This window comes from Solanum pennellii, chromosome 5 (assembly GCF_001406875.1).
Source record: "Solanum pennellii chromosome 5, SPENNV200".
Taxonomy (NCBI): domain Eukaryota; kingdom Viridiplantae; phylum Streptophyta; class Magnoliopsida; order Solanales; family Solanaceae; genus Solanum; species Solanum pennellii.
This window is the reverse complement of record NC_028641.1, coordinates 76,927,349-76,952,475: the sequence shown is the minus strand read 5'-3', so window position 1 is coordinate 76,952,475 and position 25,127 is coordinate 76,927,349. Positions and strand designations below refer to the sequence as shown.

Genomic DNA, 25,127 nt, shown 5'->3' with positions numbered 1-25,127 from the left:
ACAATATTAATAATATGAAAATATTGGATTGCTCCATAAGAACTTTGGTGAAAAAGTGAAAAGGGGATATAGGAAAAGAGAAAAGAAAAAGCTTAAAGGAGAGAAGAAGACTGTCTGTCTGTTGAAGGAATTGGAAAATGCATTTTTTTTCTAGTTCAAGCTTCCTAGTATATTGCAAGTACAATCAATTATCGAGCCATGGTTTTTACGAAGGGGTTTTAAAATATGAAGAAGTAAACACACGAAGAAGCCAAACAGGGTTCAACATATACTATATATACATAAAAAGAAAAATAGTTTAACCATGTATATAAACAGTATAATTTTCCGCCAGAGGAGATTGATTGATTATGTGAATCCCCTCGTCCCTATCTGGCTCCGCCTCAGTACAATCTGTTCTCTCTAGCTCCTTCAAGACTCAAGAATAAAGAACACAGAGTTCTTTGGATGATTAGTTAAATATTCTCCAAAAGTTTATGTCTTTATATTTCTTGATGTACTTTTTTTTTTACTTCCATATAGTTTTTGTTCCTTTACTCTCTTTTTTCATGTGAAACCGCGTAAGATCATGATTTAAGAGATGCTGATACAATAAAAAATGCAGAAGAGTACAACTATTATTCACTCATGAATCGTCTGCAATTGCTCGTATACAAGTTTATGTATGATTTTCGCGCTATGTATGAGACTCATACGTCATACTTCATGATTTTCAGATATGTTATGATGATTAGTAGACATGTATAGTTGGTTCGTTCGATGAAAGTTGAAGGCACTAAGTATAAAAACTCAGTGTGTATAGAAGCACTAATAAAGTCATAGTTACACAGTGGTAAAAGATATAGAAATTAGTACAGTAATACATAGTTTTCAGACATGGATATGTTAATTTTTCAAACCTATAAGAGATTTGGTACAGGAATATGTTATTTGTCAAAGTCATACATGTTGTCTTCAAACAATTTGAAAATTATTGGTACTAAACATAGAAAATTACGCGAAAAAATGTTGTTTTTATCCGTGAAAATGTCCTGTTTGTTCTAGTTATACTTTTTAGTTATGTAACAGGCATTTCTGGTTTGAAGTGGTTTGATTCATCTTTTCTGGTTTCCGCCGGTATCTGATACTCACATCAGGGTCGACTAAATCTATATTCGCAAGGATGAAGGAGGATTTTCCGCTCCACTATGACCTTTGTTGGTAGATGTGGCATGATTTTTACATGCTAGTTATGCGGACGTTGATTATTTATGCAGTGATTAATAATGATATGGACCTGATACCATATCATTATTTCCGAGTCACAATGCACCATGACGATATGATGATGATGTGAGACAGTGAGAGACGAGTCCCGACACTTTGCTTGTTAGACGTTATGGTTATGAGTGTGCATTGTCATATGCATAGTGGAATTGGACTCAAAAGACTGCTTTCATTGCTATTTCTATTCTATTACAGAAATTTAGTATGTATTATACACATATCATAGTTTACTGTTCACTATTTTCAACACAATTCTGTCTACTGCCCTCCAGTACCTGCTCCTCCAATTCTCATTTATCAAATGTAACAGCAGAAATACACCAGCAATTCCAGTTACAAATCCCGAGAATATAACTAAAACAAACAGGACATGTTCTTGATCGTATCCGTCATCTGTAGTTTCACTGATGATAGAGGGACCATTGTTACTGCAGTTCATCCCATCAGGAGCACCACATAAGTATTTGTTTCCGATATATGCTGATCCGTCTTGATACAAAGTGTCAAAATGTGGATTTCGTGGAATCCGTCCACTCAAATTGTTATAAGACAAGTTGAGATATGCAAGAAAATCCAAGGGTGCCAATGTCACTGGAATTTCACCTGTTAATTGGTTATAGCTGAGATCCAACGACTCGAGGGAAATCATTTCACCAATAGTCGTTGGAATAACCCCGGTAAGATTATTATGTGAGAGATTCAGGAATGGTATTCCACTTAAAAGGCCAATTTTTTCAGGGATTTTACCAGTAAGAGCATTGTTTGAGACGTCGAATCCACTGTTGTAGGAATACACTGACACAAGAAAATGTGTCTGTCCTTTGGTGACAATTTCTAGCTGAGCACCAGTGAACTTGAGGGAGTAAACGTAACCTAAGATGGTTGTTTGGTTTTGTGTTTTCATCATCATTTTCAAGCCATCAAGATTCTCGGGAATGGTACCGGACAGATTGTTCCTGGACAAACCAATATATTGTAGATTTTCCAACTTCATTACCCCTTCCGGTATAGACTCATTGAAAGAGTTTGATGCAAGCATGAGTATACGGAGGCTGTGTATCTCACCGATGAACTTTGGTATCCTTCCTTCAAATCTATTACCTGCCAAGTTTAGAATCTCCAAATCTTGAAACTTTTCAATCACTGTTGGAAAAGAACCTTCAAACTCATTTCCATTCAGGTCAAGGTAACGAAGGCTTGTAACACGTTCAAGTTCTTTCGGAACACTTCCACTGAGCTTGTTTTTTCCAAGACCAAGGTAAATGAGAGATTTGCAGTTCCCCAAACTACGTCGAATGGTGCCTGACAAGCTGTTATTAGAGAGATCAAGAACCTGGAGAACGTTAGTAGTTTGGCAAAATGATTCAGGTATTGGACCATGAATTCTGTTTCCTGATAATGATATGGACCTGATACCATGAACTTCTCCCATCTGTGTTGGAATTGAGCCTACGAAATTGTTAAATGACAAATCGATGACATTAACATTCTCGAGCTGAGTAGGGATAGGACCTTCAAGTTTGTTTCTGGCTAAATTTACTAGCGTTGTAAAACGAGAAGATTTCATCTGAATCATTGGAGGTATAACTCCCTTGAAGTTATTCATTGACAAATCTAGTACAGAGAGGGATGGGAGATTGAACAACCAGTATGGTATGGCTCCTGATAGACTGTTATTAGCCAAAATCAAAATCTCGAGGCTCGTCAGATTTGAAAAGAACTTTGGGATTTCTCCTCTCATGTTGCAAGATGTAAATTCCAAAATTATGGGCTGGAAAGTTTGTACAAAGGATTGAATTTGATCATCGAGTTCCACGGACAATCCACTAACTCCGAAACTGATAAAGTCCAATCTAGACTTCTGGAGCAATGACAGTGGCATATTACCATTAAGGTTATTCATCTGAACATAAAGAAGTGAAAGCTTAGGAAGCTGAAGTATGCACGAGGGAAGACGTCCTGTTAGATCGTTCCATTGTAAATTCATGTACTCCAGGGAGGGGATTTGACAAATCGAATTTGGAATATAACCTTGTAATCTATTCTGGAACAACGATAAGTATTGAAGGCTTACTAAACTGGACATGGAAACAGGAAGTTGACCTGTGATATCATTGTTATTGAGCATCAACATACTCAATTTCTGAAGTTTCGTAATGGAAGAAGGTATCGACCCTTGGATCGAGCATCCATCAGCTCGGAAATAGGATAATAATGTTGAGTTGCTTAAAGAAGGAGGAATCGGTCCACCCACCCGAGTGAAGCTTATGTCAAGAAATGTCAACCTTGGCCATGGGGCTGAAAACATTGAAACAAGATCTATGGTCATAGCAGGATTGCTAGAAACAGAAAGTCTTTCGAGTTGAGGAAGGTAAGGGATATGACCATCTAAATCGTTGCCACGAAAATTAATAACTGAGAGGGTTGTGAGATTCGATATCATATCAGGTATCGTGGATGTTAGAACGTTAGAACGCATATCTAGAGTAGAAAGACTAGTAAGGTTAAGCAATTGCTCTATTGGAACTCTTCCTGAAATGTTGCAGCTAGACAATTGAAGTGACATGAGATTTGAAAGACCTGATATTGGTTTAGCCCAATGAAATGATTCCGAGGCCTTCGATAGATCAACACCAGTCAATACAAGATATCTAAGACGACGAAGTCCTTCTAACCACCTTAGATTTGGACTAGACAAATAACCATAGCTCATAAAAGATAACAATGAGTCAAAATCCAACTTTGGTGGTAATGTCAATCTAATAGTAATAGAAGACAAATCGAGTACTGAATCAGCACACGAAAGATCAAGATACCTAAGAGATGTAAGGTTTGAGAATTGTGTAGTGATGATATCTTGAAACATAGCATTTGACAGATTGAGATACGTCAACTTTGTTAAGTTTGATATCTCAACAGGCAACTTTGAATACATGAAGTTGTTGAAACTCAAGTCGAGATATTGCAGATCATCAAGAGTAAATAACAAAGGAGATATAGTCCCTTTGAGGGAAAAATCAGATATGTTGTTAGAACTTGAAACAACTTCCTTATTGCTATTGATTATAACTTCCTCTGGATTAACATTCCGAAGATTAATAACAACAACACGACCTTCACTCGAGCATTTGATCCCTTTCCAAATGCAACAGTCTTCACCTTTCCATGATGATAATCGATTAGATGGATCAGTCAACATGGACTTGAAGCTCATTAGAGCTACTCTTTCTCCTTCAAGGCAGCTATAAACGATCGAAAAATGGAAAAATAGAGTAGCAAATATAATGAAAACTTTCATTAGCTTCATGACTTCAAATATGATGAACAATATCCTAGATTGTCAAGTATTAACATACTTATGAAGAAAAAGAGGCATTGTTTTGTGTAGGCTTCAACTACTTAACTGAAAATGATTGCATTATAAAGTCAATAACTTTAAATTATAATAATCTTATTGAGTTCTCCAAAAACTTTGTTTAATGAAAAAAAGAAGAAGAGTGTTTATAAGGTTCTTCATACCTATTTTATGACTTTGACAAATTCCTCTATCACATCTTTGAATTTGAGTATATATATATCATTTTATTATATATGATATTGGTGTTGAGAACTATGTTTTCTTTTAGTAAAAGTACAAGTTTTTGTGGATCATCATATAGTGACTTGTTTGTCGAAGTCAAGATGATTAGATATCGTTTAAACGTATGAAGGTGAATCTGTTAAAGAATGACAAAAGTCTCACATCGGTGGTTCATCCTTCCTTTGAGCTAGCTTTTTGGGGTGTGAGTTAGGCTTAAGACCTAATTTCAATATGGTATCAGAGTAGGCCCGTCTCACCCGATGTGGGCCTCCAAAACTAAAAATTGTCCACGCACCACTGGACGTGAGATGGGGTGTTAAAGAATAACAAAAGTCTCACATGGTGGTTAACGAGATGGATAGACTTTTTGTGATTACTCATTTACTAGGATGTGTATGTTGAATTACATAGTATACGATTTTGTAAAATAAAAAATTACACATTAAAGAAAAAAAATACAAGCTTATTAATGTAAAATATCGTCATATAGTGATTTATTTGTCTTATTAAATCTCGAGAGACAGAGTTATCAAACGTCAACTCAGTGAAATAATTGAGATCCGCACAAGCTGATCAAGAAATTAAACCACCATCATCAAAGAAAAAATCAACAAGAATCAAGAAAATATTCCTACTATATACATAGCTATATATAATATTAATTTCTAAACAAACTTATGGATGGTATTTTCCCATAAGGGTCCACACATCATATAGATATTTCAAAAACACTTGTTCCCCACATACAAAAAAAAAAGAGATAAGATTTTAGCTTCTATTATCTATAGCAACCTTTTAAAATGTTCTTTTTATTTATTTTATGTAAATAATTAATTAACTTTTTTTTTCTTCTCCATGGCCCTAAATACTGGAAATTGTACATATTCTTTTTCAAGATTTCATGTGCAAGCAATAAATACCAAAGAAATTAAAGTGAAAACAAAAAAAGAGACATGGCAAGGAAGAAGAGAGTTTCTATTTACAACAATTATTGCAATTGTTCAAGTAAATGATTCTCAAACTGAGCTTCTTAAGAGTATGTTTTCTTGATTTCACATTCTTCCTTTCTACCTTCCGATTTAATTTATTTATCTGATTTTGATTTGACACAGAGTTTAAGAAAGTAAAAAAAGACGTCTGAATATTCTAGTGTACCAAAATTTCATTTAATCTTGTGATTATTAAATATGTCATGTAAAAGTAAAAATAACGAATGACTAATAAAAATGGACTAAAAAGAAAAGTAAAACAAACAATTGAAGTATTTTCATTATTATTTTTTTAAGTGAAAAGGGTCTGATATACCCCTCAACTTTGTCATTTGGAGCTGATATACCCCTCGTTATAAAAGTGGCTCATATATGCCCTTACCGTTATACAAACGGCTCACATATACCCCTGCCGTTACAAAATGGCTCACATATACCCTTCATTTAACGGAAGTTAAAAAATTAGTTTTAAATTTATATTTATTACTTCTATTTTTTTAAAAGAAAATTATTTAGGGGTATATATGATTCTTCTATCAAAGTTCAAGGTATATTTTAATTTTTTTCATACATAAATTATTTTTTGACTTCTTTTATTATAATTATTTGAATTTCTTATTCTTATTTTGTTTTTTTCTTTCATTCCTTAGTTTAAAGAATAAAAAATTAAACTATTTTTTTGTGTGTGTATTGTAATTTAATTTCATATTCGAAGAAAAAATTTGATCATCTACAATAAGTTTTACAAGAATATTAGTGAAACATAAATAAATTTGATTATCAAAATAATAATTATAAATTAGTCATTGAAACCAAAAAAAGTCAAAAAAAATATGTTTGACGAGGATTAAATTTACTCATATGGGATTATAATTTTTTAGAAAAAAATAATAAAAATTTAGATTAAAATTATTATTTTTTTCATTTCCGTTAGAGGAAAATGGTATATGTGAGCTATTTGTTTACAAGTAGGGGTATATATGGGCCATTTGTTTACAAATAGGAGTATATATGAGTCACTTTCATAACAAGGGGTATATCAGCTCTAAATGACAAAGTTGAGGGTATATCAGACCCTTTTCCCTTTTTTGAATCACTATTAATTTTTTATCACAAAAATTGCAAATAATTAATGTTTGTATTCTTCTTGCTGTTATAGGATATCTCAAGAAGTCAGAAGAGAACAAGACTAAGAATGATAAGGAGGTAAATATCCCGAGTTTAACTTTTATGCACTGATAATATAAACGATATTTTATACTATTAGGTCATCGAAAAGATAACTAAGTGTTCATAAGAAAAATGAGATTAACGACGTGGAAATAATTTGCTACAACAAGTTATAATATATTGATACTGTACGAAATTTTACTTATACACACTGATAATGTAGAGTACTTCACATCGATGTAGTTTTGAAGTTATTATTATTTTTTTGATAACCAAGAATTCATGAGGTACACAGTTTGAAACTCGATGAATAGTCGACATATCTTTCTAGTTTTCTCCACTTAAATATCAACCATATTGTATATTATATACGATTTCTAACTCACACATCACGTATTGCGTGACAAAATTTATAAATTCTAGTTTTTTGTGGAATATTATTTATTGATTTTACCTTTTTTTTTTCTTCATTTATTTAGAGGTTGGATAGTTACTACAAACGTAACTACAGAGACTATTTTGGATACTTAGAAGGCACTTTGAAGGATAAGAAAGAGGAACTCACTGAATCAGAGCAAGGCATTCTTGATTGGCTTGAAAAAAATAAATAAATTTTATCAAACTTGTTTCGAAGGCATATAAATCGATGACATATCGTGACTCGTGAGATCTGAAAAGGCTAGAATGTACGCAAACGTGTTTATTTGCCTTCACAATGAATTGTGTAAACTACTTTGGTCAATGTGGACAAAAAAAGTACTTAAAAATATTGGAAAAATGTCTATTTATTTGCCTAACATTTTCACTATGTTGGTGATATAAACTATGTTGCTCGGATTCGTTTATAGATACACTCAGACATTTTTATAATAGTTATATACTCTCCACTAACATTTCACTATAGTGATCAACAAGTTCTTTTAGAATCGATTTTTCATATTATGTAATGTTATATGTTCTCTACAATGATATTTCGCTATAGACCAAAAATTATCCAGACAAACGATATTGTTATCCAATACGATTGCATGGAATTAGATACTCATTTAGTATATTTCGTAAAAAAAAATAGCTCGAAATTTCGACACCTTATCACTCGTTAAACACGAGTATGTCGATGGATCAAATGAACTTAATTGACATCAAAGAGAAACCGAGATAATTAAGTTAATTTTGATAGTTTTATTCCTAGTTATACACAATAGAGTAATCAAAAAACGTATAAGCTTAACTGATTAGTTATGCATACCCTAAATTAGAAAGCATACATATCAGATAAGACCATGTTAAAGAGTACGTTTACGCATTATGTCATCGTTTAAAAACAAGACTTACTCTTATTAACATATATAAATATATAAAAACTTATGTGTGATATTTTCAATCATTTTTCCTAAAAATAAGCAAAACCTACCATGCACAAAACAAAAAATGAACAAAAATAAAAACAGAGCTCCCATTGTCTACTCTTCACCATTCACATTTTGATTTGCTATTATAATTATTATTGTAACTCTATTAATTAATCTTCTTCTCAATCCTTCAGTTTCCTTTAGGAATCGGCGGTAGCTTATCGCCGATAACCATTTTTTTTCTTTTTAATACAAACAAGTTTTCATAAGAACAAATCCATAAAAAAAAAAAAATCAAGATTGTTATCTTTTCGATTTTTTTTTTGTATGTACCTATGTAGAGATCATTTGGGTGATAGGGGAATTGTGTTGTTTAGTTTTTTTATGCTGCATTGTGGAATTGAGCCATGGCGGATTCCGCGGGAGAGAAGAAAAGAGTAGTGGTGATTGGAGGTGGAGTTGCTGGATCTCTTATTGCAAGGAGTCTTCAAGATGAAGCTAATGTTACCCTCATTGATATGTGAGTTTTTTTGTTTTTTTTAATGAATTTTTTTATAAAATATGTGATAATCGTGGTGTCTGAGTCCGTTTGTGCACACCTCGACTAATGTCATTACATTGGGGGTGGGGAAGGGATCGTGGAAATTGAACCTACACCTATTGTTTGAGATTGAGGCGTAGTTGATACCATTGATTGAGAGAATGGATTGTTGTTGTTTTCTAATACATGTATGGATAATCATCATCTCATGACCGGACTTTTGGGATATGCGTTAAGCCTAATATCCATTTTTGAACGTTGTATCAGAGTCGGACTCAATCATATTTGTGACTTACCCTATTAAGGTACGCTCTAGATATCCAGTCGTGGAGTTCTAGGGAAGGGAGTGTTACATGTTGTTGTCTCCTTATATGGTCTGTATTTGGCAATCGCTTCATGATCTAGGTCCAGGGTTTCTTACGGATAGCTTATTATGTAACAAATTATGCGATGGAAGGACTTATTGGCTGTTTTCGTTAAGATGTTACATGGATTTATTATTTGTAGTATGTTTTGTTAATGGAATACGAAAAATATGAACAGGAAGGAGTATTTTGAGATTCCTTGGGCTGCCTTAAGGTCAATGTGTGATCCTTCATTTGCAAAACGAGCCGTCTTTAGTCACTCTGAATACCTTCCCCGTGGAAATGTCATTACATCTGCTGCTGCTAACATCACGGATACAGAGGTAGTAACTGCAAAAGGCGACAAAGTTGCGTATGACTTTGCTGTTATTGCTACTGGTCACTCGGAAACTGGTGCTTACACGAAAGATGAGAAGTTTTCTCAATACCAAACAGGTAACGTCATGGATCAATCGATATACTTGTAGTTGAATTAGCATTATGATCGATCTTTCATTCTTCAAAGCCTTTGCTAGCGATGGAACTAAATACGTCTGAATAAAGCAAAATGAATATAGGTAATTTTGTAGGTCAACCTCAAGTAGTTTGCGGTTGAGTTGTAGTAGTTGTATACCTTCCCGAGGGACAACAGATATGATTAGAGACAAAAAAAAACAGTAGATGATTTCTTTGCATTTGTTCTAGCCATGGTGGACAGAGTTACCGTACTCATCAATAGCTTCATTTCTACTCATTTTTATTGGTTTACAGATCATGAAAAGATTAAATCTGCCAGCTCCATATTAATAATCGGGGGAGGACAAACAGGCGTGGAACTGGCTGCTGAAATTGCTGTGGATTATCCCGATAAGAAGGTGACGATTGTACATAGGGGATCAATGTTGTTAGAATTTATCGGAGAAAGTGCCAGCAATAAGGTAGTGAATTGGTTAAAATCAAGGAAGGTCGAAATCATTTTGGGGCAATCTGTCGATGTAAATACTGCAAAAGACGGTGTTTACAAAACATCTGGTGGACAAACTATAGATGCTGAATGTCATTTCATTTGCATTGGAAAGCCGATAGGTTCAGGGTGGCTAAAAGAAACCGTCTTGAAAGGTAGTTTGGATATTCATGGAAGGTTGATGGTTGATTCTAATTTAAAGGTCAAGGGTCGAAGCAATGTCTTTGGTATCGGAGATATTACTGATATCCCTGTAAGTACACTTCAAACTCTTTCTCTAGTACGTTTTGGTTCTGAAAACTCATACTTGAACGATTAGATCTTGCTAACGCGGTTAAATGTGTGTCGTAGTATTAGTCTTATTCTTGTAGTTTCTCGCTTTTGATATCTAGTTATCTACCATCATCTGTTGTTTGTTGTGTTTTCGGTGATTACACTATTTTGTTGTTGTTACAGTTCCTTTTCTGAAGACTCTGCTTTGCTTTCGTTGTTAGTTATTATGTTTTCTTCACTGTTGTTTTTTCTTTTTATAACTACGTTGATCTGCTGCATTTTAAGTCGAGGACCTTTGGACACAACCTCTCTACCTCCACGAGGTAGGAAGTATGTTGTTTTATTATGATAAGGAAACTGAAATTTCATGTCCCTTACTGCCTCGGAAATCTCACTCGTTAAAAAGCTGACTAAACTCTAGAAACCTCATTCGTTAAGACCCTGATGCTATTCTGCATTATGCAGAAGACCTATATTGCTCGTACCTCCAAAAATGCTACCACACCTGTGTCAGATCCTCCAAAAAATGCATAGACTTTAAACAGACGTGTACACTCACGATATGGATCAGAAAAACCAATGGTCCAAGAACCTTGATGTATGCATATCCAGTGTTATATCACACGAGGGTGGTGTATACGTAGCCTTACCCCTATCTTGTGAAGGTCCTGATGGTCAACAACTTAAAACGCCAATGACTTGCATTTGTTCTTATATATCATGTTTGTACGTTTCATCACAAGACGTTCTTACTTAGTATCGTTGAAAATGCAGGAACTTAAACTAGGATATTTGGCTCAAAGACACGCGGGGATAGCTGCCAAGAACATAAGATTGTTAATGAAGAACGCTAACGACAACAACTTGAATGTATATAAACCTGCTTTACCATTGTCGTTAATCGCTCTAGGCAAAAGAGAAGCTGTAGCACAGTTTTACTGTTTATCGTGTATTGGACGCCTTCCAGGGATGATAAAATCGGGAGATTTATTCGTTGGGAGGACTCGAAAACAACTTGGTTTGCTATCTGAACTTCAATAAACTTGTGTGTTTAAACATGTATTCTTTAGCTAGTTCCCCTGTGAACATAGTTGTTCATAATATTTCATATTCAGTTAGATGGTTCTTTATGTGTTTCTTGTACATAATTCTTCTGCTTCTTGTGTAAAATATGTGTTACTTGAGGAAATGTAATTTGTATCGAATTACTCCGTTTCAATTACGTATCTTTAGTTTACTTCAAAAAGAACGTCACTTATCTACTTACTTATTTATATTCAGCAAAAGTATTTTTAAGAATTTGGATCATTTCTCGATTCATGTGTTATCGTTATGCTATGGTCATACTAATCTTAAGTGATTTTTTCCCCTCATAAAAATATAATTTTGGGTACGAGTTTAATATTTTTCACGCATCATGTGGATTTTAATACTAAGAATCTCAAATTCGTTCTTAATTGTCCTTCTCTAAAGAAAGAATTTTGAGTACAAATTTAAATAATCAAACCTCAAAGCAAATATCATTCTATTTGAAACTATCAAAAAGTTATATTTTCAACTTAAACTATTATTATTTATTCTCAGTTTCAATTTATGTGATATATTTCACTTTTCGAGAGTCAAACAATTTAAGTTTGATCAAGAATTCGCTCATTAGATTTTTAAATTTTTTAGAATAAAATTTATATATTTATAAACTACATGAAAGTACAAGTCTATATAATTGATAATTTAAGATAATTAAAATATATATAAAAAAAATTATAGCTAAAGATAGACTTGTTTAATATCGAATTTTGAAATGTATCACGTAAATTGAAATAGAAAAAGTATTTATCAAATCGTACCTCGAAATTAATGAGTTAGCTGCCTCATGGACATTACCACATGTCTTGTGATTATATCGAAACACTTTGTCTAATCAATTTCATTGCGTGATTTAATAAATAATCGATGATAGTTCAAATAAAAAGCAAAAAAGGTGTAAAAATTAAATTGTATTTTTAACCTTTTTCAAGACAACGCAACGGATCATTTTTTGTTAGAGAAGTACCAAATTGAACTCCGATTGAATCAGAAACCCTAGAATTTTGTGACCGGCGAAGAAGAAGATTGAGAGATGAAGAGAGTTTTCGGCATTAAGAAGGAAACACAACCTGCTCCGTCTGTTCAAGATGCTTCCGATAGGGTAATTATTATTTTTTTCCGACAAACTAGATCTGTAGTTTATAATACTGCTAAATTATGCAAACAAATTTCAATTCTCTTCGTTTTTTTGGGTTTTTGTTTGTTTGTTTAGTTACGATGTGTTGTGTAGCTGCTTTGAACTAGAATTTTTGGAATGTTTTCTGCTAATTTATGCACAAACACTGCCATTTCTGTTGGAATTTTTGGTACTGTTTGAACTGGGTTTTTTCCCCCCAATGTTTTCTGCTAAGCTATGCATAGAATGCAATTTTTCTTAGTTTTTTTGTTTCATTTGTTTATTATGGCTGTTTCGATGAGGTAAAATTTCATGTTTTCTGCGGTTTCCTAACAATTGAGCTCCCTCTGTCGTTAAGGAATGGTGGGTTTGGAAGATGGTTATACCCATACTAGTACATCTGAATTCTGATTGTATCAGGAGTCTGAAGTCTAATGAGCTCGATTGATAGTATTAGTTAGGTGGAGGATGAGGATGTGTGTCATGCAGAAGTTAATCTAGGATTTTAGTTCTGTTGTCATTATTCTTTTGAAATTAAGGGTTCAGAATTGAATTTTTGTAAAATATTAGTGACTTTTTCAGACGTATCTATTACTCTGTCTACCTCTGCTGTCATGGGAAGTCCTCGTGTTGCGCTCAATATGTAAACTCGAGCATTAGTAGTAGTAGATTATTCTGTCTACCTCTGCTGTCATGGGAAGTCCTCGTGTTGTGCTTAATATGTAAACTCGAGCTTGAGATCCGTAATATATATTACGGAATTTTTAGATACTAGATAAAAAGTTGGATTTTACGGAAAATGTTGAAAAAAATAGTACTCAAGGACAGATTGCTAGACTTCAAAAATAGTTTTAGTGGAAAGCAAATTGAGGTAAATCTTTTTTAGTATAATGAAGAGATGGCTGCTTGTATGGTTTCCAGTTGATTAATCTGGAATATCTTTTTTATTATTTTAGCTCTCTGAAGTTTGGTGATTACTGTTGGTTGTTTGCATGAGTAATCTCTGATCCTTTTGATTGCTTCTTAATTGTCAAGATCAATAAAAGAGGTGAGTCAGTGGAAGAGAAAATCAAGAAGCTTGATGCTGAACTTGCAAGGTACAAGGAACAGCTAAAGAAGACTCGACCAGGTCCAGCTCAGGAGGCAGTAAAAGCTCGAGCTATGAGAGTGTTGAAGCAAAAGAGAATGTGAGTTAAATTATATGCCATTACGTTGAGTTTAATGAGGCTTAAAGTGGCTTGTCAAATTATGAAGTTCAATTACTTGTGATGAGTGTCTACTAACATGTGAAAGTCAATTAGTTTAAGTTCTGAGATGAAATAATCGAACTCAATTTAACAGTTCTCTCTCTCTCGCTCATACACAACCCACACACACATGAATAACATGAAAAGATACATATTTGGGGATCCTTTGTTGTTACCATGTTATAAGAAACAGAAGCAGTGGATTAGTTGTTGTTGTCATACCTGAAGCAAAAGTAGGCAGTGCTGGGCTATTAAATCTATATACAATATACTGTAATGCACTTTTTTCTCCTTTTTTGATGATGGAGGTGTTGAGCCAAACTTGAGCGCACCTTGACTATTCCACCGAGTACCTGCTACCTCCCACCAACATAGGTACCGGACAACTTTGCCCCAAGACTTAGGGGATAGAAAGAAATCACCCAGAGCTTGTAGTCTTTGCGCCAACTTCATTGACCAGTAATTTTTGCCCTTGGTGCTGCACTCTTATACTTAGATGGGCTATCAATTCCACTTTCTTGTTTGAGGTAGAAATTACATTCTCAAACACTATTTAGTATATTTCTCTTTCTTCTTTTGCTTGTTTTATAGTCTTAGGTCATGTATTTTACATATTGTTCTGACAAATGCATAAGTTATCCGATGAATAATCAACAGGTATGAAGGTCAGCGAGACATGCTCTACAATCAGACATACAACTTAGACCAAGTCTCATTTGCTGCTGAGGGGATCAAAGATGCTCAGCAAACAGTATGTTAAATGTTAAATGTTAAATGGAATCCATTCTTTTGCACGAGTTACCTTTTTCAGAATAACAAAATGTTTATCTTATTTGTAGAATCGTTGATGAACTGCTTGAATATGTAATTCTTATCTGCAATCCCCCTAATGCAGAACTTGACCACGGTCGGTTTTGACATTCCACTGATCCACGAGTCTAAAAACTTTTTGTGCTTGAAGTTCATCTGTGACACTCTTGTTATATATCATGCAGCATCATTTTTTTAATAATAGTGCATGCTCCTTGAAATAAGTTGCCTTTCCTCTAAAGTTTGACTGAATTCTGTTTTCGGGAGGAGAAAAATAGATCTTATACTATTTACTGGCCATCATCCAGCACAGTTTTTGATATTGAGCTTAGGAGTTTCTGCGCTTATCAGACATTTTTGGTTATATCAAATTCATGGTGAAGTGTGTCTTTTTCTTGGTAGCGCTCCATTGGGCACAGCTCAAGGCTTGTCAAGCGAAGCTTATTCTGTAACCTGATGGGAACCTGCTGCCTACCTCCCTAGAGGTAGGAGGACAACCAAATTGTCATGAAGAAGGGATTTCTATTTGTGTCCCCTAGAGTTTCTTATTCTCCAATTGCTTCCATCTTAGTTCAAATGTTTGTGTTGAAGGCACATTTGAGCAATGGGTTTCATTTGCTTTGAGTGGAATTTTCCATTATTAACTTGACTATGTTTCTTCAGATGGCAGCAATGAAGTCAGCTAACAAAGAATTAAAAGGAATGATGAAAACTGTGAGCATTCAAGACGTAGATGTATGTATTCTCGCTTCCCTGAGTTTAATCTCTTCCTTTTCTATTTACAACTATGGCTATGAAGTTTATCCATGTTCTGATGTGATACTCTTATGTTATATAGAACCTACAAGATGAAATGACAGACCTGATGGATGTAAGCAATGAAATTCAAGAGACTCTTGGTAGAAGCTACGGTGTGCCTGATGACGTTGATGAAGAAGAGCTCATGGGCGGTAAGATTAGTTCTTGTACATTTGAATATTCTAGTGAAAACATGTTTGATGTATATTTAACCTTACTTCTTTATTAGAGCTTGATGCTCTGGAAGCGGACATGGAGTTTGAAGAAGGTGTTCCTTCATACCTACAACCTGACAAGGAACCAGATCTGGATTCAGAGCTTAACATGCCATCAGCACCAATGGGACACGCGTCAATGCCAGCTGGTAGAGCTAATCCTCAGGTATTCGTCAATTAGACCTGAAAACTAATCAACCTCTTTTCTGTTAAGCATGTAATTTTATACATATGCAAGGGATAGTTAATTATTATATGTATTTTACATATCTTACATCACATATCTTTTATTTTGATGATTGAGAATCTGTCCGGGGTCTCGCCCTTAGGACCAACCTCATCCTTTGAGATTCGGGGGGGATTATGAGCTGCCCTTCTCCACTTAAATACCAAGTGTAGTCTGCATGGTGCAGGGCTCAAACCTGCGACATAAGTCACAAGTCCTCAACCTTTGCCACTCGATCTTTATATCATATATCTTAAGCATTAGATGCTGCTGCATCTTTTGGGATAGAAACAAGTTAATATCTCAGTCCCAAATCTTTCTCGCGGTGGTTTCTAATTCTGTAATGTTCGTATTTCTTCGTGTAACATATAACTAACTTTGACACCTTTTATCGACTTGTGATGCACAGGCTGAAGATGAACTAGGCTTACCTGCTGTCCCTCGGGCATCACTTCGCGGTTAAGAGTGTTTTGGGGTTGAAACATTATGTGCAGAGAGTTTTGGTTTCTTAAACCTTGATGATGCTAATTACTACTTCCAGAGAAGTAAGGTTGATTTGTAACAATAATGAATCGATTTTTTATTAATGATTTGTATGCTCATTATAGAATCTTATTATCTTATTATATCAATGAAGATATAAATCATGTTCACCTTTCTTTTGTATGAATCTTTCAATTAAAATGTTAGTTATATAAAATATAAAAGTTTGTCTTTTTTTCATGCTAAATTATTTTTCTTATCCTCAAAGATTATAATTAAAAAATAGTGTGCAATATCAAAAAAGTTATGTTAGAGTGATATAGAAATTTATTATTCAAATTTTGGGAGTGAAACTTTTCGCAATTAGATGATTCGTAAATTTATTTGAGATGAATTATACCTTTATTAACCAAATAATTTTATCTCAAACTTAATCTCGAAATATCTCATAAATCAAATGATCTTCAACGTAACGTACGAATTTACAAAAACTCAATAACTTTTGCTCAGACTCGAAACTAGGGCTGTGTATCGGCCGGTTCGGTTCGGTTTTAAAGTTTATTGGGTTGGCTTATTGGTTATCGGTTTGTAGAGATGCTAAACCGTTATAGAACCATTAAGATATTGGTTTATCGATTTTTGATCAATATCGGTTTGGTTATCGGTTTAACCGTTAAGATTTGACACAAAAGAAAAAACATTGAAAATCACTTAGAAACAAGGTGACTAACCAAATAACTCATGCACTTGAGTTCACAAGTTACATCTTGCTCAAAAGCAAACACTTTTACATTGTAGAATAATCAAGTATTTGAGACAACCAAAAATAAAAGTAGGAAATTTAACTCTAAGTCGAGGACTTTATATACAAAATGGTATAAATATTATTATTTAATTTACTATCAGGTTATCGGTTAACCCGTTAAGAAAAAACTTTAAACCGTTAAAAACTGATAATCCAATAACAAAAAAAATCAAAACCATCATCAAAATCCCTAAATCAATAATCCAATAATATAAATCAATAACTTTTTTATCAATTCAACTTATTAATTTCGATTCAATTTTAAACAGCCTTACTCGAAACTAAAAAAAAGAAGTGCAAAGACCAAAGATGTCTTTATGGCGGAGACTGGTATATATTCCCCAATTCCCACCAACAAATCCTGACCGTTCAATTCTCAACCTCTCAATAAAACCACAGATCTCATACTCAAAGCAAACCCTCTCTCTCTCTTTTCCTCCATACTCGAACAAGCCAACAAACTCTTCTTCTCGCCGCGCTTTATCATCGGTACGTATCAATCGATCTTCATTCAACTGATGATTTTGGAAATTTTATGATTTTCTCATGTGTTTATGATTTTCTGATTGTTAGTTTTTTTTTAGCTGATTTTGTTGTTTTTTAGTTCAATTTTTGAGTAAATTAAGCGATCGAAGATGTAGAGTGCTTGATATGTTGTAATTTTTCTGATTTTGTTGATTTTTAGTTTTTTTTTTTGAGTAAATTAGGCGATTGAAGATGTTTTTCGAGAGACGTGAAGAAGATTGCATAATATGGTTTAATTTTCCGAATTTTGTAGCTGATTTTGTTGTTTTTTTGTTTAATTTTTGACTTATTGAGCTAAACGAAGATGTTTTCGAGAGATGTGAAGAAGAGTGCGTGATATGGTTTAATTTCCGAATTTTTAGCTGATTTTGTTGTTTATTAGTTTAATTTTGACTTAATGAGCTAAACGAAGATGCTTTTGGAGGGCGATTATGAAGTTTGCTTGATAAAGTTCAGTTTCCTGATTGTTAATTTTGTAGCTGATTCTGTGTGTTTTTTTTAGTTCAGTTTTTTGACTAATTAAGCTTGATATGGTTTAATGTTCTGGTTGTTAGTTTTGTAGCTTACTTACTGTTGCCTTTTGGTTTTAATTTTTGACTAATTTAGTGATCAAAGATGTTTGGAAGGACACTGAAGAAGAGTGCTTGATATGTTTTTAATTTTCTGATTGCAACTTGTAGTTGATTTTATTGTTTTTAGTTCAATTAGTTACGAATTAAGCAATCAATAATATGTTTGGGAGGGCACCAAAGGGGGAAGTGTTTGATATGTTGTAATTTTCCTATCGTTCAATTTGTAACTGATTTTGGTGTTTTTCTTTAGTTCAATTTTGACTAAATTAAGCGATCGAAGATGTTTGGGAGGGCACCGAAAAAGAGCGACAACACGAAGTACTATGAAATCTTAGGTGTTCCTAAAACTGCTGCACAAGAAGATCTCAAGAAAGCTTACCGTAAAGCTGCTATTAAGAATCATCCTGATAAGGGAGGTGATCCTGAAAAGGTACAGCTGTTTTTACTAAATTTCTCGAACGCAAATTTGCAGAAAAAATTGAAATGAGTATACATCTGTGTATCTGTGTGTGTGTGTTCACTTAGAAGTGTAGATCGTGATTAAGTACTGGGTTTGCCTCAGCTAATCTAGCATATAAGCAGTGGGTGTACATTCCAAGACTCCCAAACTCAAGGTTACTGAGAAATTTAGAATGTGTGTGAAGAAGTGCAACCATCTTTGTAAATAATGTTTTTGCTTCAGTTTCTCAGTTGTATAATTGTTTTGTGTTTATGGAGTTTTTCTATAGAGATTATCTCAGTTTGCAATCATTTCTATTTGAATGTGATTTTATACAAATGGTAGGTGATCCTGAAAGGGTATAGCTACTTGGTTACTGTTTTCACCAGAGTTGATCCAGCATATATGCAGTGGGTGTTCGTGCACTTCATCTGTTGAACGCAAATTTACAGAAAAAATTTAAATATGTATACATATGTTTTGTCGTATGCGTGTGTTTTAAGAAGTGCAGTCATCATGTTTAAATACTGGATTTACCTCAGCTGATCAAGCATATGGGTGTGGATGCCCTAAATCTCTCAAACGCGAACTTATAGAGAAAAAGTGAAATATGTAAATGACTGTGTTATGTAGTGTAGCTGGCATGTATACTGGATTTGCCTTGGCATCAATTTTTCATAGATTATCTCATTATATTTTGTTTTTGTATCTTTTATACGAATGGTGTTTTGGAATTCTTTTGGTTTAGTTTAGATCCGTCGTAGCTTTATCTGTAGGTTTTCTTTGAGCTTAGAAAAGTGATTTTTCTGCTGGTAAAATTGAAAGGAGAATTTAATTCTATCCATTTCCCTAAATAAGCTGACCAACTAGTTTGATATGTTAGCTGGACTGAACCTTAATATCCATTGGGCATGATTGATTGATAGTTGCTGTAATTAAGCTGATCTCTTGGAGGAAAAAGGTAGATTTAGATCTAAATTTGCTGCTTTGCAGAAATAGGAAGCTTTGAATGTGTTGGTGTGAAGCTTCTTTGTTGTGTAATTGAACCCTAACCCCCTCAGCTCAACTGGAATGCTGATTTTAGACACACTTCAATTGTATTGGGATTGAACGGATACTATGTATGTTCATAATAGACACCATGTTTCAAGTCAAAGAGTTTAACTGCCCTGAGTATGCACTCTTAGTGTAACATTATTTACTATGGTCGCTGTGTTAATAATCTTTCTTAGTTGAAGGATAATGATGTCAATTACTTTGGAGTCTATCAATGGATTAGCTGCAATTTTTTGTTTATTTCAGTTTAAAGAGCTTGCACAAGCTTATGAGGTTCTGAGTGATCCCGAGAAGCGTGAGATATATGATCAGTATGGAGAAGATGCTCTCAAGGAAGGAATGGGCGGTGGAGGTGGTGGACACGACCCATTTGACATTTTCTCATCTTTCTTTGGTGGCAGCCCATTTGGTGGTATGTTTCTATGGCTGTTTGTTTGATGTTGAATTTGTTGATTCCTTTTCATGTTACTTTCAGTCTCTGATATTCCTTTATTTGATGTCCAGGAGGTGGTGGAAGCAGCAGAGGAAGAAGACAAAGAAGAGGAGAGGATGTTGTCCACCCTCTCAAAGTTTCTCTGGAGGATCTGTACAATGGAACATCAAAGAAGCTTTCACTATCTCGCAATGTATTGTGCCCGAAGTGCAAGGGGTGAGTTTAGGATGCTATTAGTTACGTTTCGACTTTCGACATCATTTATCATCTTTTTATGTTTTCCCTACGAAGTTCTGCCGGGGTTTATACTATACTTGTATTACCAGGAAAGGATCTAAATCAGGTGCTTCAATGAAGTGTTCTGGCTGTCAAGGGTCTGGAATGAAAGTCACTATTAGACAACTTGGCCCATCCATGATCCAGCAGATGCAGCACCCTTGCAACGAGTGTAAGGGTACTGGTGAGATGATCAATGATAAAGATAGGTGTGGGCAGTGTAAAGGTGAGAAGGTTGTGCAGGAGAAGAAGGTGTTGGAAGTTGTTGTCGAGAAGGGTATGCAGAATGGACAGAAGATAACATTCCCGGGCGAGGCTGATGAAGCAGTACGACATTCAATTTAGCTTTTGAAGTAGATTATTTCATAATGACCAGTTTGTATGTTAATATCAACCAAAAAAGGGGACCATTGGATTTTCACATTGTTTATGTTTCACTTTTTGTGGCAGCCTGATACCGTCACTGGGGACATAGTTTTTGTCTTGCAACAGAAGGAACATCCCAAGTTTAAGCGGAAGGGAGATGATCTCTTTGTAGAGCACACCTTGAGCTTAACCGAGGCCCTGTGTGGTTTCCAGTTCATCTTGACTCACCTAGATACCAGGCAGCTGATCATCAAGTCCCAACCCGGAGAAGTTGTCAAACCTGGTAAGCCCAAAGTATACTTTAGTTGCTTTTATGCCTAGAACTTCTTGATATATCGTTGTTTCCCTTATACAGCTAATGTAAGTCAAATTGTTTTCTTCGTGCACGCACTATTGTCTCTCCTGCTGTTTGTTGAAATTTGGTGTCCTTGTGCTTTTATATGTGAATCTCTGTTGCTCATAGATATGAATGGTGAACTTTGTTTTTGGCCTCGACAGATCAATTTAAGGCCATAAATGATGAAGGAATGCCTATGTACCAAAGACCATTTATGAGAGGAAAACTATACATTCACTTCACTGTAGAATTCCCCGACACGTTATCCCTCGAGCAATGCAAGAACCTTGAAGCAGTATTGCCACCAAAACCCAAAACCCAAATGACTGATATGGAATTGGACGAGTGCGAGGAGACCACCTTACATGATGTTAACATCGAAGAGGAGATGCGTAGGAAGCAGCAACAGGCCCAAGAGGCATACGACGAAGATGATGAAGACATGCATGGTGGTGCACAGAGAGTTCAATGTGCACAACAGTAATTTGGTAACACGGAATTCAACTCTTGTTTTCACGTATTTGTAATGACAAGATAAATGACATTGTCTGAAGAAATATTTCCTCTGCCGTAAGATAATACTAGCTTATAAATTTCGAGTTTTGGATTTGCTAATCGATACTGTTAACGTTACAAACATATTATTGAAATATTTTATCGAAGAATTGATATTAAGAGGAAATAAATTGGTGTGCTTTGTCTTGTGAGAAGATAAGCTCGTTAAAATAAACGTATAATCTAACATGAAACTAGAACTATCAAAACATATTCTATCATTCAACATGCAAAAAAATATCGATATTAAATCAACGGTAGAAGCTTTCAATGACAACAACATATCTAACATAGTTTTATAAGTGGATTGATATTTGAAGTATTTTTGATAAAGAGATCATTTTCAATAGACCTATAACTCGAAAAGATATGTTTAACAAGGGAAACAATGCTGCCTGCTTTTTTTTATTTGTTTAATTATAAAGAGGACTTGTATATTTGATATGGATTAATATATAAATTTTGTGAACAACTATGCAAGCAATCACAAAACTCCAAGGAATTTGGTTGTAACTTATACAACCAAGAACTCATGGGCGTAACAAACAACCACAAAAATTTACATACTCGCTCCGTCCCATATTAGTTGTCTACTTTTTCCTTTACATTTTACGAACAATTTCACTAATTTCATAAGCTTTTTTCATAATTTTACAAACACTTTTAAATGTAAAGGTAAAATCGAAAAAAAATTAACCAATTATATTCTGGTTTTGTAAATTGACAAGTAATTTAGAACAACTATTTATAATTAAAAAAAAAGTGGACAATTTAGAGTGCACGTAAAATCAACATATACTCTACCTTTCCCAAGTATCGATTTTCTTCACGATTTCACTGGATATATTATTGTTAGATAACTAATAATGAGTAGTAAGCAATATAAAAGGGGGCTTAATGACTTTGTGAAGATACAAGTTTATTAGTAGCAACACAACTAGCAAGTAAAACCACAAGATATAAACCAAATGGACCAAAACCAAACACCATCAACAACAATAGATCAAAATCAAACACCATCAACAACAACAACAATAGAACAAAATCAAACACCATCAACAACAACAATGAACCAAAACCATACATCATCAACTAGTACTAATAATACATTTTCTTCACTTATGATTGGCTTTAAACCACTAGTGGGTTCTCTAGTAATGAGACTCATAACATTTAGTTTCTTGTTGGTGTCATTGATTGTCATGGCTACTAATAGTTTTGATACATTTGACATTTATGGTTTCCCAATCAAGGTTGATTCTACTGACATTCATGTTTACCGGTAAAACTACTTTTTCCTTAGATACGAACAAAAATATTTTTCAATTTTATCTTGTTCAGTAAGAAAACAAGTTTTTTCAAAAGCGAGGAAAATGACTTTTCCATAAAGGAAGTACGGAAAATAGGTTCCTGACATTTTCGACTTGTTTGTGTCCTCACCACCCTCCAGCGCACCTCATCTTCACCCCAGGTCCCTAGTTTGTATTAGGGTGAATTATTCCAATAAATAAATGCGTATATATTTTTTTGATTTTTCATCCTGCATTGGAGTCTGATTAAATTCAGATTCATGCAATATAGGACTTTGATTAAATTAATGAGTATATTTTTTTTTTACTTATTCTAATTATTTTTATTTTTATGGATGCAGGTATATGATATCTGCAGATGTGATTGGAATGGCCTACACTTTGCTATTACTTGTGTTAACATTTTTCCAAGTGAAATCTGGAAAACCCATTGATGGTGGCCTTGCTTATTTTGAATTCTATGGTGATAAGGTATGCAAATCAAATTGTGATCATATAAAAAAAAAACAAAGGATTTGAAATACTTATCAATAATATATATCGATTTCAAATTTTGGGTATGAATAAAAAGCATTTATGTAGTGCGAGTTTGAATTAACGTAGGTCCCAATATAGCTATCGAACACTTGGTTCAAAACTGATAAAACACTCTTAAAGTATTTTAAACTTTCGAGTTTTAAACTTAAACTATCAGAGCTTTCTACTTAAACTTATTACAAATTATCTATCAAAACGCATCTCAACTATCCGTTGTTTCTTTTCCTACTTGAAATATCATCATCGATCAGATAAGAAAAGGAAACAATTAATAATTAAGTTGTATTTTGATCAATCGTCGGTAAAAGTTCAAGTGAAAAACTCGCACACCTCCCTCATAATTTAAGTATAAAAATTAAAATCGAGATACTTTAAATGTGTATTTGACCGTTCACTCTTATATTTTAAAAAAACACATTTCTCAACTATTAGTTCAGATACTGATAGTTGATGTGTGTTTTAACACATAGACAGTGATAGTTCAGTTCAGATAGAAACAAAAAACAACTGATTAATTATAGAATTATAGTTATAATGTGAAACTCGTGAAAAGTGATATATATATTTTTTTTCAGATAATTTTATTCTTATTGGCTACTGGTGCTGCTGCTGGATTAGGATTAACAGTGGAATATAATAGACTTAAGGACAATGATGAGACTACCCAAAATATACAAAATTTTATCAACATAGCAAATGCTTCTGCTAGTGTGCTTCTTCTTGGATCTATTTCCTCTACTATTTCCTCTATCATTTCTTCTCTCAATCTTCCAAAGAGATCTTCTTCGTAAGTCGTACGGTTGTTCAGACTTTTTAAAAATATTATATTACAGGTTGAATTTACCAAAATTACGTAACTTTTGGAGGAGAGAACATGTCTGACGATATTTCTGAAGAGTTTGAACAATATAAGATTATGAACATGCAAATTGTGAAAATTTGGACCATGATATTTTTTTTTCCCTTTTTTTGTTTTGGAATTCTGTTTATTTGTTTTCTTGTTGAAAAGGAATTGATGATAATTAAGACATGAATAAATTGCATGCTTGTGATTGGTAGCATGAAGAATTTAATATTATCATTGTAATTTTGTCTTATTTTTGGGAATTTTGTATTTTTAATTCTTGAAATATAATAATAAATTTAGATTTTAGTTCTTCTGATATAATATATTTATCATTCGATTGATTGAAGTGTGCGTTTGTTATCCTTTTATTACAAATTTAAAGAAATATATTGTTGTCACATATTAGAAGGTAAATATAAGTGATTCCCTATTTAGAAGTACCAATAACACATATTTTGATTAATCCAAATTAAATATGCTTAGTGAAATATTACAAGCATCAAAATCAAAACTTACTAATAATTAGAGGATAAAAAATAAAATTACCCCCCCCCCCTTTTTTTTTTTTATGTTATCCTATGTTCCATCCCTCTCACCCACCCAACCCA

General features: G+C 33.8%; 6 protein-coding genes across 6 annotated transcripts; 5 read left to right on the top strand and 1 right to left on the bottom strand.

Moving 5' to 3' along the window:
- Nucleotides 1-1,486: 1,486 nt before the first annotated feature.
- Nucleotides 1,487-4,573, bottom strand: LOC107019781 (receptor-like protein EIX1). The gene has a single exon (XM_015220155.2). It carries the CDS (start codon nucleotides 4,571-4,573, stop codon nucleotides 1,487-1,489), a length of 3,087 nt encoding a protein of 1,028 aa, XP_015075641.1.
- A 1,077-nt stretch (nucleotides 4,574-5,650) lies between these two features.
- Nucleotides 5,651-7,877, top strand: LOC107018711. Its single transcript, XM_015219262.2, has 3 exons — nucleotides 5,651-5,882; nucleotides 6,995-7,041; nucleotides 7,485-7,877. The coding sequence occupies exons 1-3, from the start codon at nucleotides 5,702-5,704 to the stop codon at nucleotides 7,614-7,616; spliced, it is 360 nt and encodes a 119-aa protein (XP_015074748.1). The 5' UTR covers nucleotides 5,651-5,701; the 3' UTR covers nucleotides 7,617-7,877.
- Nucleotides 7,878-8,529: 652 nt separating this feature from the next.
- Nucleotides 8,530-11,701, top strand: LOC107019911 (apoptosis-inducing factor homolog B-like). The gene is made up of 4 exons (XM_015220272.2): nucleotides 8,530-8,877; nucleotides 9,442-9,698; nucleotides 10,014-10,459; nucleotides 11,254-11,701. Exons 1-4 carry the CDS (start codon nucleotides 8,765-8,767, stop codon nucleotides 11,518-11,520), a joined length of 1,083 nt encoding a protein of 360 aa, XP_015075758.1. The 5' UTR covers nucleotides 8,530-8,764; the 3' UTR covers nucleotides 11,521-11,701.
- A 760-nt stretch (nucleotides 11,702-12,461) lies between these two features.
- On the top strand, nucleotides 12,462-16,637 carry LOC107018482 (vacuolar protein sorting-associated protein 60.2-like). Its single transcript, XM_015218977.2, has 7 exons — nucleotides 12,462-12,667; nucleotides 13,718-13,869; nucleotides 14,587-14,680; nucleotides 15,403-15,474; nucleotides 15,578-15,689; nucleotides 15,767-15,918; nucleotides 16,388-16,637. The coding sequence occupies exons 1-7, from the start codon at nucleotides 12,599-12,601 to the stop codon at nucleotides 16,439-16,441; spliced, it is 705 nt and encodes a 234-aa protein (XP_015074463.1). The 5' UTR covers nucleotides 12,462-12,598; the 3' UTR covers nucleotides 16,442-16,637.
- A 930-nt stretch (nucleotides 16,638-17,567) lies between these two features.
- Nucleotides 17,568-21,907, top strand: LOC107020317 (dnaJ protein homolog). The gene is made up of 7 exons (XM_015220621.2): nucleotides 17,568-17,755; nucleotides 18,614-18,793; nucleotides 20,105-20,270; nucleotides 20,363-20,507; nucleotides 20,618-20,894; nucleotides 21,018-21,216; nucleotides 21,432-21,907. Exons 2-7 carry the CDS (start codon nucleotides 18,644-18,646, stop codon nucleotides 21,752-21,754), a joined length of 1,260 nt encoding a protein of 419 aa, XP_015076107.1. The 5' UTR covers nucleotides 17,568-17,755; nucleotides 18,614-18,643; the 3' UTR covers nucleotides 21,755-21,907.
- A 1,120-nt stretch (nucleotides 21,908-23,027) lies between these two features.
- Nucleotides 23,028-24,463, top strand: LOC107019780 (CASP-like protein PIMP1). Its single transcript, XM_015220154.1, has 3 exons — nucleotides 23,028-23,107; nucleotides 23,477-23,606; nucleotides 24,248-24,463. The coding sequence occupies exons 1-3, from the start codon at nucleotides 23,028-23,030 to the stop codon at nucleotides 24,461-24,463; spliced, it is 426 nt and encodes a 141-aa protein (XP_015075640.1).
- The last annotated feature ends 664 nt before the right edge of the window (nucleotides 24,464-25,127 follow it).